Genomic DNA, 19,721 nt, shown 5'->3' with positions numbered 1-19,721 from the left:
TTAGTTTAGTTTAGTTTAGTTTAGTTTAGTTTAGTTTAGTTCAGTTTAGTTTAGTTTAGTTGGCCAGAAACAACAAACAATCACACAAATAAAACAACAAAACAATTGCAAAAGACAAGGCTGTGATACTCTCTCCAGTTTCTTCTGGACCAGGTTGTATATCATGTGACCAACTTACTTAGAAAACCTAGAAAAAAAAGTATAAAACTGTGAGTATCCAACTCCAGACCCACTTTCCAACGACTTTCCTTCCACATACCGGAACAGACTTGTACTATTTCTATTTTGTTTCATGTGGCGTGATCCTCAGACGGCAGCATCCAAACTGACTGAGTCATCAAATAACAAATTGTCCTGTGAATCCTAAAAACTTAAAGTCTCTCTGTTTGCTCTCCTTGCAGAGGGAGAGACTGCGGAACATCGAGCGGATCTGCAACCTGCTGAGGAAGGTAAGCAGGAAAAACCAGTTCTGATCATTTAGCATATATCATATGTTGTCTGTATTGCAATAATATCTTGTCGCCATTTTTCCATTTCTCACTAAATGACATTGTCCATCATGTGTAGAAAATGGACCATGGCCTTAGGCTCAAGTCAAAACATTTGATGATGCCTCGTGACAAAAAACGAAACACACATACATCGGGAAAACAAAGCAGTTTTTTTCTCAATTCCTGAAAAGTTGACTTTTTGGAGATGCGAGGTTTCATGTATTTGTGATATCTACATGATTACTGTTGCAGCTGCTTACTGATGTAGTTTGCAAATGTATTTTTTTGCTTTGAACTGCAATTTGAACTGTAATTCAATCCTCTGGCTTCATGTTGGATTGAGATCAGAGGAAAGACAGAGATTGAGAGGTGCTGTGCTCTGCAGAGCCATGCTGTCTGTGTGTGTGTGTGTGTGTGTGTGTGTGTGTGTGTGTGTGGCCAGTTTGCCTTGAGGACACAGTATAAGGATGAGACAAGGCCTCCTCCCAGCTTCAATGTGACATCTGTTTCACTCTCCACCTCTCTAAAGCTCACACTGGGTTTGCATGTTGTGTGTGTGTGTGTGTGTGTGTGTGTGTGTGTGTGTATGTGTATGTGTATGTTTATGCTGGGGGTTGGTAGGTTGAAAAGCTGATCTTTGTTATCAGTGTTGTCAACTCGAGGCCCCGGGACCTTCATGGGCCCCTGGGGAGGACACTCTCCCTATACATGCAGAGATGGATACACACATGCATGAACACACACACACACACACACACACACACACACACACACACACACACACACACACACTGTCCTTGCAGCTGTGACCTACTGTGCTGTGAAGAGATCATCGGAGGTAGTTGTAGAAGTGCTACAACAGTCTTAAAGGCGAACACCACTCAATTTAAGAAGTAATGTATGATATTCCTATAGTCTATGGCAGCCCAGTCAGTGTTTACATGAAAACCTCTCTCCCAGTGCCAGAAACCAGAGCACTAAGACTCAAACCTGTGATGCAATCAATATGTCATCAAAATCTGCAGCAACTCCACAGGCAATAAATGGCAGATGGATTTTGTTGACGTGCAGAATGCTCATTTCAGTTTTTACCCCCGCATTATAGCTGCATTCTTTTGTAGTATTATCAGTTATGAACCAAAAAAAAAAAAAAACGCACCTTCATCACCAAGAGATCACATTTTTTTTACTTCTTTCCCACTTTATTCTCAATGGAGCAGACATGACATCACAGATTCATGTCTTGGTTGTCTGGTCCAGGCTGGCCTGGTGGTTAGAGACCAGCCTTCACCTGGAGGACCAGAATTTGAATGTCCAACAATGTAGAGAATCCCTTGGAATGTAATAATATTGGTAAAAATTACGCTATTAAGTTGAATAAGCATTAAGCAATAATCAACTATTTTCCATCGCTGATTCTCTTCTAACTTTTATCAACACAGTCATTGACACATTTGCAAAGATGAAATCTAGAATGAGTTTGTAGGGTTGTTGAAATATGGCAAATTTGAAATATAAAAATGTTGTTGCTGTGACATTGCGACGCTTACATGACTGAATATGAATTGGTAAATACATTTCAGCCAAACGCTCATGTTGTTGTTTTGACAGGTCACTAGGAATTAGCACGGCATTTTCTGTAGCATAATAGTCATGACTTTCAACTGTAATTTCAATTTGCTGATAAGTCATTATGTTTGCCCTTTTAGACCCATATGACTGGGTAGACACAGATCACAACTATAGCAAAGGCAAGCTCCGCCAGGGTTCAAGCCTCCTGGTCAATAATCATCTGTCTTGCTGAAGTGTCCTTGAGCAAGACATTGAACCTCTACCATGATCCAGTCTGTAGCTGATGCTCTAATCTCTCTAAGGGGGGGGACAAGCGAAAACACAATTTCCCTGCAGGTACGAGAAAAGTAGTTCATTCACACGGCTCTCTCTTTTTTTTATGGAAATTGTACACTGCCAATGCCTTATCTACCGCCCTAATATCAGATACTAGTATCAGTATCAGGGAATGGAGGTTGTTTAAGTCTCAAGAACATGCAGTGTAAAACATTGATATACATACTGTGGTCACTCATCTTCAGAATATGACATTTAATTATGGATATTCTGAAGTACCCTGCACAGACAAATTAGCAGCTGAAAAAGCCTCTGATTGGATGTATGAAAAAGGAAATTACAACAAATGCACACAATTAATGGACCATATTTTCACTCCGCTGCATATTGAGTTCATTATGCCTGTCAGTCCGGATGCCTGAGGTCCTGATGCAGGAGGATCTGTTGTATTGTGGGGTTTTTTTGTTGTTGTTTTCCTCCTTTCCTCTACCAAACTATTCAGGTCGCTCCAACTGGCAAAGTCCCACGACGGTGGTCATGAGTGATTTGGTTAAATGATTTGGCTGCCTTTCTCTGTGCTGGCATACCTATGTGATAGTTTGCAAGACGTGCACACGCTTACACATGCACACACACACCTACACACACACACACACACACACACACAGATACGTGCCATTTTTGTTCTCAATGGAGTGTGTTGTGTTGTGATGGGTTCTGGACGGCTGCAAGCCCATGCAGATGACAGTAGCTTGAGGGGATATACTGTGTTTTTTACTCTCATGTGTGTGAGTGTGTGTGTGTGTGTGTGTGTGTCTGTGTGTGTGTTCTTCATTAGATGTGCAGTCTTGTGGCTTGAAGCGATGAGCTGGAGCGTTGTCACAGCAACTGAGCAAACCTCTGAGTGTACTCATTAGTGCTCTTCCTTCCTTTATTTTTGGGCCTGTCTTGTCTCTCTTCCTCTCTCTCTTCCTCTCTTTCAGTGTCGTTCTCTCTCTGTGGATCGCTCCCTCTCTCCTCTTCCTACCACCCTCCCTCCCTCCCTATCTATCTCTGCATCTCTCTTTTCCTCCCTCCCTCTCTCTCTCAACACCTTACTAACTGTAGTAAGGAGTGGGTGACAGGGAGCAGTGGGAGACAGCGAGCACAGCGCGCTGTACACTGTGTTTATTTCTGAGGTGCCAAGGGGGTTTATTGAATCCCTGCATCACTGTCTTCAAAACTCACCTTTGGATGCCTTTCACTTGTCTCATCAGATGATTATCAAATCCAAGACTTTCAAGTCGACTCTCGTGTCCCTGTGGAGAACGATCACCCAAGCTGTCTGGGAGGGAGGGAACTTCTCCTGAATTTGCGCACAGAGAGTGAATCCTTACAGTTTGAGATGGGCTGTGTGTTTGACATTGCGGCATCAATGTCACACACGTGTTCATTTTTTTCCAGCTGTTTCAATCGGCTCTGTACTATAGACTCTAGACTACTATCAACCCGTACTATAGACTGATCTATAGACTATAGTCCTGTTTATTTGCGTCTGGTAATTTGGATGTGATACTCCGACTCCATCCGAGTCACCGTCCGACTTAAAAGGTCCCATATTGTACAAAACATATGTAAGTATTGTGTCATTGTATCAAATAGCAGAGAAAACGTGAAATCTGAAACTCCTCCCATTTTGCCATAGTTTCCCTAAAAAGCATGTGATTCTACTATTTTCCTTTGGAGTCCTCAGTGACATCACTCAGTTCCGACAATCTGCATTTGACCGTCCCAAGGTGAAGAGCCACTCCCACTCACCGAGTCTCATCTTCTGGCTTTTCTCATCAAAGCTGAAAGCCCAACCCTCCGATGAGGCGGCCAATCAGAGCAGTGGGTCATTAGCATAAAATCAACACCCACCGAAAACAGTCTGTTCTTTACAATGGAGACACTGAGAGGGGGGAACACACACTACAAAAGCTGGATTTAGGTGGGGTTTATGCACAAACATTTTTTTAAAGACCACAGGGAACTGTGTTCAATTGCTAAAAAAAAAAGAGTAAAATATGGGATCTTTAAGTGTTCTTACCATCCTCCATCCACGGTGTTCTTTTGTTTGGGAAACGTACTTCGGCTGTTAGATATTACGTCATGTGAAAACCTTGTAAGTCCATTTTCATGTTTTCACCTCAATTGAAGGATTACATGGCCTTCTATGGGATGAGGAATTTCTATCATCCCTGGGCTTATAAAACCCTTTCAAACCCCTTTGGACAAACTCAAAAATGCATGGTGGTCAAGCTACGAATGAGGCTGCTTTTCTTTCCATTTCCAACGTTTTCACCCGACAGCAACGATATTGAGAAAGACCTCTTCTATAATTTGTCTTCCTTCTCTCTCCTCTCTCTCTCTTTCTCTCCCGGCTCCAGCTTCTCTCGATACCTCACCTCTGTTTCTTTTTGCATTCGCTCCTCAGACTCTCAGACCCATTTTTCTCACCTCCTTTCTCTCTCATTTGTTCCTTGTCTGTCTTTTTCTCTTCTCTCTCTGTCCTTTTTACCTCTTGTTTCCCCCACCTCTCTCTCTCTCTCTCTCTCTCTCTCTCTCTCTCTCCTCTCTCTCTCTCTTTACACTCTTCACGCTGGAAAGAGATGAGAGGAGAGTCAGATTGAGCGGTGCTGTGCTGAGCTGTACTCTGTTTCTGCTCGGCACTGTGAGTGTGTGTGTGTGTGTCTGTGTGTGTGTGTGTGTATGCATGTGCATTTTTGTGGATGCGTATTTGTGAGTCGCATATGTGTGTGTGTGTGCACGTGTGCATGTTTTAGCATTTGTGTGTGTGTTTGTGTTAGTGTATCTGTGTTTGTGTGTGCTGTGTGTGGATGTGCATTTGCGTGTGTGTGTGTGTGTGTGTGTGTGTGCGGTGATTCTGCAGAACCAAGCTGGTAAACAGGAGCTTTTCATTTTTTCAGACTGTTCCGTGGTTCCCGTGGTAACGCCTAACCATTGACTGAGAAGTCCCATTCACATATCACACGCACAATTTGCTAAGTCGCTAGCATTGCTACCAAACTCTTTATCAGTGCACATAAACATCTGTTTAGGTGTTAGCTTTGATGTCAGCTTTGGCTCTAATATTTCTCTGTCACCACCTTCAGCAGACTGGAAAATAGTAAAGAATTGTTGACAAGAGGCAATGCTGTTCAGTTCTCTGTATCCTGCAACAACACGGGTGATCTTGGTGTATCTATGAAATGGCTCCAGTCCAGTCCAGTCCAGTTTTAAGATCCACAAAGCTACATGTTCTGCTGTAATTAATGCCAGGGGCAACTGACCATCAGAGTCAATCAATCAATGATGGAGCATAGGGGAGGAAGAGTGAAGGCACTTTCCACTCCTGTTTAGAGGAAGGCTGAAGCTAGCTGCAATGTGATCCTGTCTGTCTGAACAAAACACCTCAGGCTCCTGCAGTGTACCATCAACTGAATGACTGCCAACATGCTTCACACAGATACATCTGATAGCTCAGCTCCTTGACAAGGATACATTAGTACATTAAGTACAGAACTACTGGTGGCAGACGTTGCTATTTTCAAAACTACAAAAACATGAATATGTGGCTAATTGCTATAACTGCCAAAATTTAACAGCATATGGTGAAGAGTGACACGGAAAATGGTGAAAAGTATCAGAATCACTTTATCCACCAAGTATAATAAATGTGGCATAAGATTAGATGACACTTTATGGATCCCTGTGGGGAAATTGAATGATTGCAGCAGCAGAGTCTCTGTGCTAATACAGGACTCCTATTGGCTCAACATAATTCTCTTTGATGACTATTGGCAGATTTACAGGATAACAGATGTTTGCAGCTTATAGATCTATCAATTTACAGCAAATCTCCCATCACACCTCAAAGCGCAAGTCTGTTTTACTTTAATGCTTACATGCCATGCCAGTATAAGCAAACCTTTTACAGCTGTAAAAACAGGTAAAACTCATGTTTAGCTCTCACATAGTGTCAGCTCTCGTATCAAAAACTCAGTCAGTCAATTTTAGCTTGAAAAGACATCTTCAAACCAATTGATAAAAAACATTAACAAACCCAGTAGTGGGTGACTAAACAGAGGGAGCAGTGCTGCAATTACAGACAGGGCCTTTATTCTGAAAGGATAGACCGACCAGACAAGGTTTAGCAGCAAGCTCTGAAACCCAGATTTTTTATTAACTCTTTATCTTTTACAGTAGCAGAAAGTGATTGTACTGAATATGAAGTTGTTTAGTTTCCATATCATCATATTTTTTGTAACACCCCTTATATATATTGTTATTATATACTAATGAGAGGCTTCATCTATGTGTGTCTGCATGTGTATGGTAGTGGATGTCACTGGAGGATGTGATGCAAAATGATTGATCGATGGTTTTCCATATATGTATGCGGCTGTCAATGTCAAGACTGTCACTTGAGTCCTCAAAGTTCTCCTTGTGAAACTTTGTGTGTCACATTGTTTAATAGCAAGGGTACAGCGGTTATGGCAAGATTCACTCTCTTTAGATTAGCATTTAATTTGCATGAAATACAAGGACTTTAAACTTTTCTTGTATTCTATTTTCCATGCTGCAGTGCACTGTGCTGTACTTCACCGAAAATAATTGGAGGTGTGACACTCCCAGCTAAACACTGGCTACTAGTGTAGCCTGGCATGAGGTGACCTATGGAGATGTGAGGATGTCAGAACGATCCTAAAATGACCTTAAAATGTTTGAGTTGAGCAGATACAGAACAGTCAGGGTTATTAAAGTTTGGGATGTTTCAGTATTTTGCAATTTTTATTTCAATTTCAGTGTAGTTGTAGTTAGTTTTCAGTGGGCTTGGTAGTACTTTAGGTTTAGTTTCTATATTTTTCATAAATGTTACATTTTAGTTTAATTTTTATTTAGTTATTGTATTTTTAATTTGGTTTTTAAAAATGTATAATGATAGAAGTTGAGAACAGGTATTTTGTATATGTTTGCAAAAGGTATTGTGTTATACAAACAATAAATCTTAAATCTACAAAAAAAATAACATAAACTTTTCTATACATCCTGAACTAATTAAAGTTGGGCTCACTTGGTTTCATGCTGCACCAATGAAATGCACCAGCAGACTCAACAGCAATCTGAATTCAGACCATTTAGCTCAAAATAATCCCAAACGGGACTCTGACATTTTCTCCCGAGTATTTTTGAAATGATGCAACAGCCTGACAGAAAAAAAAAAAAAAACATAACAAATGCAATCCAATCTTATGGCATAGATAAAGCCTGTATATGTGTGTGTGTGTATGATTCCTTCAGTGCAATCCCTCACCCAGGTGTGTGAAATTGCCAACTTCTCCAGCAGTCGGAATGATCAGGGCTTAGTATGCAAACAGCACTGCTTCCTTGATCCCACACTGTTACCAGGAAAGAGAGGTAGAGAGGGAGAGAGAGAGAGAGAGAGAGAGAGAAAGAGGTGGAGAGGAAGGTAGAGAAAGGAAAAAAAACAGATAGAAGAGAAAGAGAGAGAAGAAGTCAGGAGAGAGGAATAGAAAGAGAGAGAGGGGGAGAGTGGTGGAAAAGGGAAACTTCTCTCAACTAGCAATTGACATCCACTGTTAAGCACTCTAGGAAATTAATATTAATAATGTGCTGCGTGCCTCGCATTGGAAACAGCACAGGGGTTGTGGGCACTCTGAAAATTGCATGACTGTTTTTAATGGTTATATTGGATGGTATGCTATACTTTGCATATATTTTTTAAAGATTCTTTCATGCAATCTCTGCTTTTTTTGATAGCGGCAGAGAGAGAGAGAGAGAGAGAGAGAGAGAGAGAGAGAGAGAGAGAGAGAGAGAGAGAGAGAGAGAGAGAGAGACGGGGGAGAGGGAGAGAGATGTAGCCATTGAAAAAGTCCATATTTTTACTGCATTTTTGCTCCATCATGAAGAAGAATTGTTCCAAAAAAAATCTAGTTTTGATCTCTTCTCAGCTGGAGCATACCATAGTCTGGAAACTGGTTTGGTTTTGAGGCACTAGAATTTTGTGTGACAATATACAATTGTTGTTTTCCTATAGACTAAATCAAACTAAACTAATATTCAAGAATGTATTGCAGTATTATTGCAGGATGGATTCAGGGCAAATGGCTAAAAATGTATATGTATATGTAATATAAACCTGCTGTTCCAAAAAGCCCATAATGGGCCTGTAATTATTTATTTTACATGACTTTACATGAGTTTAATGGAGTTTAATCCTCCATCCTTCCATCCATAATCTATGACTAGTTACTACTAGCTCATTCCTTATCCATCTTCCATCTATATATCAATCATCCATCCATCCATCCATCCAGTTATAAGGCCATACCTCTTTCCAGGGCTTCTCAGCAGGTGGGTTTCCTTCATTGGTAATGACCAAGTGTAGCATTTGAGAACTGGAGCACTGCGGTACTCTGGTGTTCTCTCTCTCTGAGAATAAAAAGTCTGCTGGCCAGCCTACCTGCGGGAAGTTAAGTTAGATTCATGCCTCGGGCAAAACAGCATCCGAGTCCATTCTGAATACTTGAAAAGTCGTGAGGAATGCTTGGTTAACCGCTTGGTTGGCATGTGAGGTGAAAAACTTTCACTGTTTATGTGTATGACATGACAACATAAATCAGTAAACCTTTACATTATGGCACATTTCCATGAATATGCTGTAATTAGAAAATAGTAAAAAAAAAATGGTTATATACGATTAATAACAAGTTGTTACATAACTAGGAAAGTGAGAAACTACTTTATTTAGTGGAAAAGTAAGATGAGAAAAAGGAATCCGTCTTTAGTTGAAATGTAAAAGGGGCCACAACAATTTTGGAAAATGTAACAAATTCAAATGTTACCAATAATGTATATGATTTGGCACAATATCATTTTTATATTCTATTATACAGTACTGTGCAAAAGTCTTAGGCATATGTCAAAGAAATCAATAAAGCGAAGATGCTTTCAAAACTAATGAAATTAAAAGTTTCTGAATATCAAAAATTTACAATAAACAGCAGTCTACTGACACACTAATGCAGAAAACAAATAAACATCTAAGACTAATAAGAAATTTATATAAAAAATCTAGGGTGCCTAAGACTTTTGCACAGTACTGTATATGCACTGACAATAGCCTTACTAACTAACTGCTTGATAACATACTGTAGACCTTCAGGTGCTACTAGGCACATGTGAAATGCTTCAACTTTAAATATTGACCATGTTTAACTGCACAACTTTTACATCCATTTTATTCCAGAGTTTAATTTAAAATGTGCACTTTGGGATTTGCATTCTGTGTATGAATCGTGCTCTAAAAATAAAGTTACTCCTAAGAAAAACCATCAAGCAACATGTCACCACACTTGACTTGGTCAGCTTCGTAATAACCTTTCCACCGGGGTTTTGATGTCAGGTGGGTGTTTGTCTTCGTCGGCTCTGTAAGCAAAATACTTCCATATTTTGCTCCTGGCACCAGTTTGTCTGCCAGTTTAGGTGGACTGACTGGGATCCAGTTAGTGTAGTGAACTGTGACGCTGTTGAATATTTTCAGCTGCCAGACTGACACTCTGTCTGGTCCAATCCTTCGTCTTTTGACTCTTCCAATCCACTCGTATTCGCCCGCAGGAGACGCTGAGATGGAATTTCAGCTTGCAGAACACATTTGGTGAAAGTATCGAGCGTTTATGAAATTCAGTATCGAATTCAATCTTTCGCAACGGAATTGAAGTAGTATTGAAATTTCAGTGATCGTGACAACACTGCTCATCACAAACACATGTTCCCGTGTGTTTTTTCACTGATGAATCAAGCACAGCTCAAACAGCTCCAACACAGGAAACTCTGACTATGTGAAATTATGACACTAGTGAAATATATTTGACCAGATGAGTTGGACACCGGATCCTCAGGCTCTACTCCTGTCTCGTTTCTCCTCATCACTCTTTCCCTCCTCTCCTCCCTGAAGCGCTGCAGGTCAGTGTCTCTGTCACTCTTCGTTCTAGCAAAGTTTTACTTTGCAAAGAGTTCCTGTCACTGGAACCCCCCCAACACACACACACACACACACACACACTTGGCAGCTATTATGGCTAATAGACCTGATATATTCAGGTCTATTAGCATCATTATGGCAGCCTAAGTGCAAGTGCAGCTCCAGCGATGAGGAAGATGGTTTTGAGTAGGAGACTTGATGAACGCTGGATAAGTATTTTATTGTATAGAAGTATCAAAAGCTTAGTTAGCTGTTTCCTTCCTTCCTTCCTTCCTCCCTTCCTTTCCTTTATCTCGCTGGGAATGTCAAGGTGAAGCTAGCTCCACGTTCCACTTCCAGCCAATCAGAGTTGAGGATGCAGAGGAGTGGGGTATGTGGAGGGGGGGGGGGGGTTGGGCGGTTGGGGTCCCCTGTGGTTGCCATGACGCTGGCTGTTATTCTTCAAAGGAGGAGCAGTACTTTTGAAGTTTCAGTACAAAGGTTCTCCTCCCTTACCTCTCTCTCTATATCTCCATTTCTCCCTCTCTCTCTCTCTCTCTCTCTCTCTCTCTCTCCACTCATTTACTCTGTCCATCATGCAGGTCACATCCACTCTCACTCGCTAAGTCTCTTTCTCATCCTTCTATCTCTATCTCTCTTTTGTTTTCTCTCTCTCTCTCATGCACACACTCTCACACACACACATAACTGTTACATATCTATAGAGAAAACAACAGCTGGACATGCAGGTGATGTGTTTTGTGTGAAGTGTGTTGTCTGATGTGGGGTCACTGCCTACCTGTCTGCATGGTTTGATAAAACTCTGTGAAGCCTGCCGAGGTACAGGACACAAAGTAAAGCTGGCTGCACTGCGCAGATGGTGTCTCTGTTTGTGGGATTGTGTGTCCATATGTGTGTGTGTGTGTGTGTGTGTGTGTGTGTGTGTGTGTGTGTCCGTATGTGAGTGTATTTATGTGTGTGTGTGTGTGTGTCTGGGTGTGCATTCTTGCTTGCATTTAGGTGTGTGTGCATGAGAGAGACGGAGAGATGTGGAGATACAGAAAGACACGTTTCAACTGGGAATTTCTCTTCTTTTCATTTATGGAAGGATGAGTATTATAGAAAAAGCTAATATGGAATTTCCTTGACAAATGTATTCAAGGTAGATCATTAAATTACATTAGAGAGACAGCAGGGGAAGAGAGGGACACATTTTGACTGGAAATTCCTCTCTATCGTGCGTAGCGATCAGTGAACCTCAGTGAATATTGCGGATGTTAAATCAGTGTTCATCTCAGTGGCATCACTCACTTCGGTGGTTCTCAATGTGGGTTCTGGGGACCCCCAGGGGTCCTCGAGGGGGTTCCAACGAGTCCCCACCAAAATGAGGAATAGCTTCATTTCACTATAATTCACTTAGAAATTACCCCAATTATTCCAGGGAATATAAAAGAATAGCTATTCTAATCACAGGTTTCACTCTCATTACTATTATCTCCCCATGTACAGTGAAGACAGTGAAACAAGTCAATACTAAATCGTCTATTTTGGGGTCTGTGACATGAAAATATATGGGAATAAAACATGTCGATGAGGTGAATCAGTCACCATGCTGTTGCTTACCTGATGATTTTCTTCTGATAGAGCACATCTGGGATATTTTTTGTGCATGATGAAACAGCACGGTTATTGTCATAGAATTAGATCCTATAATTAGAATGAAACCTATTCTGTTTCTGCGGCTATTGTTCTCTGCCCCTCTCTGCAAGCGGCTGCCTGGTAACGGTTTATTTGAGGCAAAAACAGGGGAAGGACGGCGTATCTAATTGAGTCTTTCCCCTACACATCCAATTTGTGACATAAAGCTTAGCCTGCAACCAGTTACTGGCGCTCTCTCTCTCTCCTCTCTTTCTCTCACTTTGTTCTCAATGTCACTCTGTCCCACACTGTCATTCTTCTCTCTCTTCTCTTTTTGATGTTGGGACTTTCTATGTCTCGCATTGTCTCTATCTGTGTCTCTGTCTCTGTATATCTGTCTGCAAGAGTGGAAGTAACTAATTACATTTACTCACATTACTGTGATTATGTAGCTTTTTTTGTGCACTTGTACTGCATATTTTGTGCACTTGTACTGCATATTTTGTGCACTTGTACTGCATATTTTTACTGAAGTATTGTACTTCACTACATTTTAAATCACATCCATTACAGATTACAAATTTTGTGGCTCTCCATATGCAACAGAAACTGGACCATCGTAAACTGTCCAATTGTGGAGCCATTCACAGCGAACGATCAGTCAGCAAAGAAAAGACGAGTAATCTGGCTTTACTTGGTTTGCGCTTTATTTTGTAATTTCCAATTTTTCCAATTAAAGAATCTAGTTTGAACTCTGTCCTCTCGTCCTTTTAGAATCACATGGAAAAGATCACATCTAAAAATTATCTTTTCTAAAAAGTAAATCAGTAACTTTTACTCTGATTACATTTTAAATTAGCTACTTTTTACTTAAGTAGATTTTAACACCAGTACTTTTACTTCTATTTAAAAGTAAAATATCAGCAAAGTAACAGTACTTCTAGGACCTTCTATAGCACTCCACCACTGTCTGTCTGTCTCTCACTGTTACAATCCGGCTCACAGGAGTAACACTGAGGGGAGACATACGCCAAAGTAAAAGATTTATTAACTAAAACTAAGGGGTAAACAAGCAACAAAAACTACATCAAACAGAAAGAACAGAACAAAAGGTGGTGTATAGGTGAGGAGGGAGAGAGCAACTCAAGGTCTGAAGGCTTTTTAAGCCTAAGGAGTTCACCGGCCCAGGTGCACTCCAATCAGCCTAAACGACCCCACCCACCAGGCTCCTGCAGGACACAGCCAGGAGAGTGGGAGGGTCGTCACACTCACCTTAGACAGATACAGAACTGTATACAGCGCTACAGTCTCATTTTCTCGGCTGCTCTATCCTCAGGCAATGTTTGTGTGAGTGTGTGTTCTGTGTGAATGTTGGTCTACTGTTTACTTTCTGACTGTTCAAACCCAACCAAGTTCTGCATCCTACCTCTGAGAGAGGCAGCCCTTGCTATACAGGGAGATAGGTGTGTGTATTTTAATTTGCATTTGTTTATATGAGTGTGTGCGGGTGTGTTTGTGTGTGTGTGTGTTAGAGATCATAGAAAGCCATAGAAAGTTTTGTTTGGATTTGTTTGGATTTAGATTTCTGTAGCTGACCCTGACCTCTGACCTCCCTGTGGAAGTGGGCAAGCAAAAAGACAAATTTCCCTGAATAAAGTATCACATTATTATTATATCATGAGGTTGAAGTAAAATGTATAATCAGTTTGTCCTCATAAAGGTAATTAAATACATAGATCATCATAGGGAAAACTCTCTGAGACACAATAATGCTAGATGCAGATACAGTGTTTTAGCTAGGGGCAAAGCTGTTGGGTGATGGAGGCATAGCTGCGTTACTGCTGCACCATTGCTCCATTTCCAAAGCAATTGTTTGGAAAATTCAAACTGTGTTCTCTTTTCAGCCATCCGAAGGCACAAGGAACATTCTGGTACCCAGTTATTTCAGAAACATTAGTTCTGAATTGGAGTGGGGAGCCAATTTGGTTTAGGTTTAATTTATTGGCACATGCAAAAAATGAAAATTAGAAAAAGACAAAAGAAAAGAAAGAAAGAAAAAGTGTGTAGGTGAGATAAAGAGACCCAGAGGGGCTTAAACATATCACCCCCACCCAAAAAAAATCAAGATGACAATCAGGCAACAGGAACCAGATGACATGATAACTCAACTCAACAAGGGAGAATGACATGCTTACTCTGCATCAGCAACAAGGGGAAAAAAATTAGGCTATAATATGTAAAGCTCACCAACTCTTGTGATGCTAACATTTTTCTACATTTCTACAACATGTTCTCTTTCTTATTTATATGTGCTGTGTGCTTAAACCAAACCCCTTCATGTAACATCTATAAAAATATGTGCTAGCATGGGAAATTATATTTCACCAGAAGTAGCCAAGCTAGCTAGCTGCAAGCTAACATACGGCTTTGCCTTGCTATAGACCAATGTTTGTCTACTGTTTCTAAAGGAATACATCAAGTTTTTGAGAGGTTGACTTGTCGGTCAAGTTACCTGTTAAGTGATGAGAACATAGACACCAAAATCATCCATGTGGCCCCAGTAGATAATCTGCTCCGGTGATCCATGCTAACACTTTAGCATCCACTATGTTCAGTGATAAGCGACTAGCATTAGCCGACCTTAACAGTGAGAAAATGAGAACTTGTAACAGCTGTAAAGTCGAATGCTGAATAATCTTAAACAATATGTGGCTAAGTCTGCTGGTTTTGTGTAGTAGATTGGCAAAATTGACACAAAATATGATACAAAAATAATGCACTGGGACTACTTTTCCTGTTTACATATAGGAAGTGAACATGGTGGGAAATGGGAGACTGTTTACAGCTAAAATTCGCTATGCAGTGTATGAATATGTGGTTGCACACCAGAAATAGTTCCAAAAATAAACTTGGCCATATCAGCTGTAGGGTTGAGTTAATGATAATTCATTTTTAAAAATGTATGAATCTACAGACCATTTTTAAAATTTATGAATCTACAGACGATAAAAACGACTAACAGCCATTTATTATTAAAATGTCAGTCACCTACTATCATTGGACAAAGTGTATGCTAAAGAACATGTATCCCAGCAACATATGAATGATTTTGGTGTCCTCATCACTTAACAGCTAAGTTTTTGAGAAAGATTTCTCTACCACAGCCAACCGTGCCCCGCTCTGCATCCTGTGACGTCTCCAACGGCTGTATACCAATGTACTCTTTTGCAGAGTCGGACAGGCTGTAATCAAGTGGCATGGCGAGGCCTGCCGCGGCTGGCAAAGACGAGGGGATGCAGAGGAGCGGGTGGGACTGAAGGACTCATTAGCTTGTCACCGAGTCTGTGAGTCCATGAGCTGAGAGGCCAAATAGAGGGAGGAGGAGGAGGGAGAGAAGAGGAGAGAAAGAGAGAGCTAAAAGAGATAAGACAGGGAAGAGAAAGAGATATACTTGTTTTGCACATGGAGTCTGGTAGGTACAAAATGGCACTAACACCACCTGGGTTAATAGTATGATTCCCACCATCTGGTGGAATCTGGTATAAATCTGGTATAAATCTCCCATTATCACATAAGTGGATACGTTACTCCCACGTGTCTTATAAACAAATTTGGAGAAAGAGATTGTTGGAGGTGGCGTTCTATTGTACTCATAACTAAATCCTCAAAATCCCATTTCTCACATGTTCTTGTTTGAAAGCACAGACTACAATAGAGAGAACATAACCTTCTGCTGTTGTAACTACACAACCAACCAAGTGTGCTCTTTTTCTACAACAGACAGGCAAAGAAATGTAAATTCATGCTCACAGAAGACTGAGGAGCTCCTGTGGTGACGGGTGTCTCCAATTTATTTGTTTTTGTCAAAAACACTTAGCTTGTGCATTCTTTCTACAACTGTCTTATCTCTGACCCTGTCGCATACTTTCATCTGAGACATGACTGCGTGTGTGCATGTGTATGTGTGTGTGTGTGTGTGTGCGTGTGCGTGTGTGTGTGTGTAAGACAGTCGTTTCTAATGACAGTCCTGCGCATTGTCTAAAGTCAAAGAGCGCTATCCTACCTGGCAAACCTCACCTGGCAACTCATTCAGTTGAAGTTTTTCAATCCAAAATGAGACATCAAACATTTAAAAAAAAAAGTGACACCTGTTCTGAAGAAATGACTGCTGACATCAAAGTCAAACTTATTATAGAAAAACATTAAAGTTAGTAGTTATTTGAGGACATTTGCAAAGAAAATTCTATCATTTTTTTAGGTGGAATTTCAAAATGATATACAGTGTTTTGGAATAAATCTCTTAATTTATTTATCCAGATGGAATTTGTCCCAGTGACCATAATTTCTATCCCAGCTGAAGGCAATGTTGCTCATCTCGGTAGCCTCAGAATTTCACCCGTGTGCGTCACGGCTCTTAGACGACACTGTGACCTGGGGCTGCTGTCATCACCAGCTCCTGCTGAACGGGAATTTCATCAACTCAACTGCAAAAAGAAGAGTCTTCCAATTTCATGCCTATCATTCCTGCCCTCTGGGTGAGAGGGCATCGGCGGAGTGGCTGTACTGCCGGAGCTCAGTTTATTTAAGTTGAATGAGCGGACCCTTTGATGTCGCAGCTCAAGGGAAGCTGGTCTTTCAGAGGCTCGGCAATGAATGAAAGCAATCCTCAAGTATGTAAAATATCACAGCCGTGTGGCAAAAACTTAGGATCTCGAAAACGTCAATTTCTCGGTAATTGTGCAACCAACTTAATTTTTAAAACAACCACCCTACATTTTATATTGATGACCATGCATGTTTTTTTTTAAATTATAGAAAACTTTTTTTCAAGGTTTTTCATAAAATCAATTTTCTCACCCCACACAGGCCCTTGTCTTGCTTCTATTCAAGAAATCCACCAAAATTTAAAGGTCCACTATTACAGGAATTCAAATTAACCTTTATTCATACACATATATGATCAGAGATGACAAAGACACTGTTAAATTTGCTTTTGTGGTTAAATTTTAAATTATTCCATTTTCAAAAATCCCAGGTTAGATTAAGGTTAGGTTTGTAATGCACCGAACGCCATTCAATGCATCACAACTGGACAAAACAAATGCTAAAATCCTTCAAATCAAGCCAGTTTACGGCATTTGAACTGGAAAGCCTCCACTCAGCAGGTTTACCAAATTTGAATTAGAGGAGATGGTGCTGTCGGCCAATCGGAGTCCAATATTGTGACTGTTCTGTCTTTGAGGATTCACCTTCATTCAGTTTAACTAATTCAATTCTACTTTTAATTAATCTATTTAAAAAAACATCATGAGGAACAGTATTTTCATCTTGAGCCATGAGCCAAACCTAAATCAAGAAAACTGGAAAATAGTTGCAAGGTTTTCACTTGACAGCAGCAATACGGGGTTAGGAAGATGCCAAGTAATTAAATCTGTGGTCTGAAATTGTGTCCTTTTGATGAATCTGTGTGAATTTGGATGAAGTGAGGAATCTAAATGAATACATCTGAGAGCATGAGCACATATGGAAAGTATGATCCATATGTTAGCATGTTCCCTACCTAACAGAGGCCTTATTATTATGCCTTTGTGTCCAACTTTTCATCTGAATTCTGTTTGAACAACTAAATGAAGCGTGCGAGTCCCTGCACCGCGGCATCTCGGAGGAATACGAATCTTTTAAAGGGCGTAAAATATGTATAATTATTTTTTGCTGAGCTTAATTACAGTTGCCTGTTCTGAAGACAGTAATTGGCGAGTAGGTCTTTTTTGATCTCAGGCAGTGGAGGAAAAATTGCTGCAGCTAAAATGAGCATCCGAGCTACATCCAGATGAAGAGCGGACGCAAATGAACTAGGCGGAGAAGAGTATCATGCACTTGATTGTATGTACGTTACATGTGGGAGACTGGAGAGAAGGAGAGGGCCATAAGTTTCCTGGCTGCCTGGGTGGCTACTGCATATCTTTTTTAATCGTTCTTTTATCTCGTTTGTGCCGTAATGTCTTGATCTTAAAGGACAAATCAACACAAAAAATAATTTGCATAAATAGGAAGCCTTTGAAGCAAACCATCTTAATTTATTTATCCATTATCCATCTTGCATTAGTACTGCAGACAATTATTTCATGAACGATACAGTAGAGCCAAAGTAGTATCATGGAATACAAAATGTTGATGCCTCTCAAGTTAACAGACCGTTCCTTCTAACTTGCAATGTGGGAAAAGAGAGCAAAACTTGATTTTTCCAAACGGTTCCTTTCATTTGAATTGAACCAAAGCACAGCAGCAGTTGAGCAAGCATTCACTCTGACAGGTTAGCTGTCTTTCAGTATCATAACACAGCAGCCTGTTTGCCAAAATGTTTTGTTAGCATTATCCACACTTAATAAATTCCACACAAAAGCTGCTTTGCCAGCTCAATGTAGTATATTTGCTGGCAAAAAATAATTGGATTGGCCATAGATTAATTAAAATAATAATAATACATTGATTACCCACTGCAGTTGCAAATCTTTCACATTAGCAAAACTGTAGCACTTCACTCAATACGAGGTGAGAGAGCGTTGTTTGGTGTTAGAAGTTAAATGTGTGACGGCTGACTGACTGATTGACTGACTGCTTATCGACCTTGGAAAAATGTGGCTGTAATTTGTGGATCTGACATTTAATTTTGTCAGTTAAATAATCAAATGGTTCAGGCAGTAGCCTATAATCAATTGGGCCACACATGGTCACTTGCTCCATCCTTGCTGAGCCAGTGTTGTCTCTTGTGTTGATAGTACCAGCTGAGACTTCCCTGTTGGAGCGATGGTTAGCGTTGTTGCTTGGAGAACATGAGGTCCTGGGGTCACGCCTGGTCCCCGGTAACGCTACACTGGTGTCAGAAGTGGGATAGTGAAGTAAAGGCCATCAGAGAGGTGTGTCAGTGCAAGAGGCTCGGGTTGAGGGATGCCATAGTTGCCCTGGGACATGCTCTCCCATTCGGTGGGGATAGTGTAGCATCTCTGGAAGGGCCTGCTAACTACTCCACTAAATAGAATATCCCTGTTTGTATAGTTGTAGCATTGTTGCTTGGGGTGCATGAGGTCCCGGGTTTGTGCCTGGTCCCCTTTGGACACTACAGTACATTACTTCTGATTGGCAGAGCTGACTGTGCAGGCTCTTTAATGTTATACCCATGCTACCAATGTGTCAGGAACAAGCCGTAGACTGACTGAAGGAATATGGATGCAGCTTCATTCTGCACTGTAGGAGCGAACATCAGAGGCTGCGTCTGTCTAGATTCTTTCCTATATCCGTGGTTTGAACACAGGTTTCACTTGCAGGAAACCAAAGATCTGCCAGTCAGTCAAATGAAAATCGGAGAGTTCAGCCAACGGTTAAATCTCAGTATCAAAGTTCATTGCCACCCTCTCCTGTTGGGAGCCGTGGTCTCATGCCTGCTCAGTGGTGCAAATTTGCTGCTGCACAACCAGGTGGGAGACAAACCACGAGCTAGCGTGAACGGGGTGAGATGAGGAGTGGAGAAAAGTGGGCTGTGAGGTCGGTTTGTTTGCTCAGCTGCATGCAAAACAGTCACATCCTCACTCTCCCTCTTTCTCTCTCTTTCATTCTCTCTCTATTTATTTATTTCCCTCATTAGTTCTCGGTGTTGCTCAGTGACCTGGTGCGCGCACCTCGTCTCGTGTCCCTTAGGGGAGCTGCCTGAAAAGTCACATTTCAAAAGCTCTCCAGCCTCT

At 40.9% G+C, this 19,721-nt stretch overlaps 1 protein-coding gene across 1 annotated transcript in view; it reads left to right on the top strand.

Moving 5' to 3' along the window:
* Positions 1–401: 401 nt before the first annotated feature.
* Positions 402–19,721, top strand: part of LOC139665620 (protein cornichon homolog 3-like) — a gene marked incomplete at its 5' end in the record, with an annotated part of 35,513 nt that continues 16,193 nt past the window's right edge. Inside the window, one exon of the mRNA XM_071544701.1 lies at positions 402–449. Within this exon, the coding sequence (XP_071400802.1) occupies positions 402–449 (48 nt within the window). The remainder of the gene's footprint in view (positions 450–19,721) is intronic.

This window comes from Centroberyx affinis, unplaced genomic scaffold, assembly GCF_046629955.1.
Source record: "Centroberyx affinis isolate AG114_WGS23_722 - 3 ecotype Tasmania unplaced genomic scaffold, CSIRO-AGI_Caff_v1 ptg004634l_1, whole genome shotgun sequence".
NCBI classification, from domain to species: domain Eukaryota; kingdom Metazoa; phylum Chordata; class Actinopteri; order Beryciformes; family Berycidae; genus Centroberyx; species Centroberyx affinis.
This window is presented reverse-complemented; position numbering and strand designations above follow the sequence as displayed.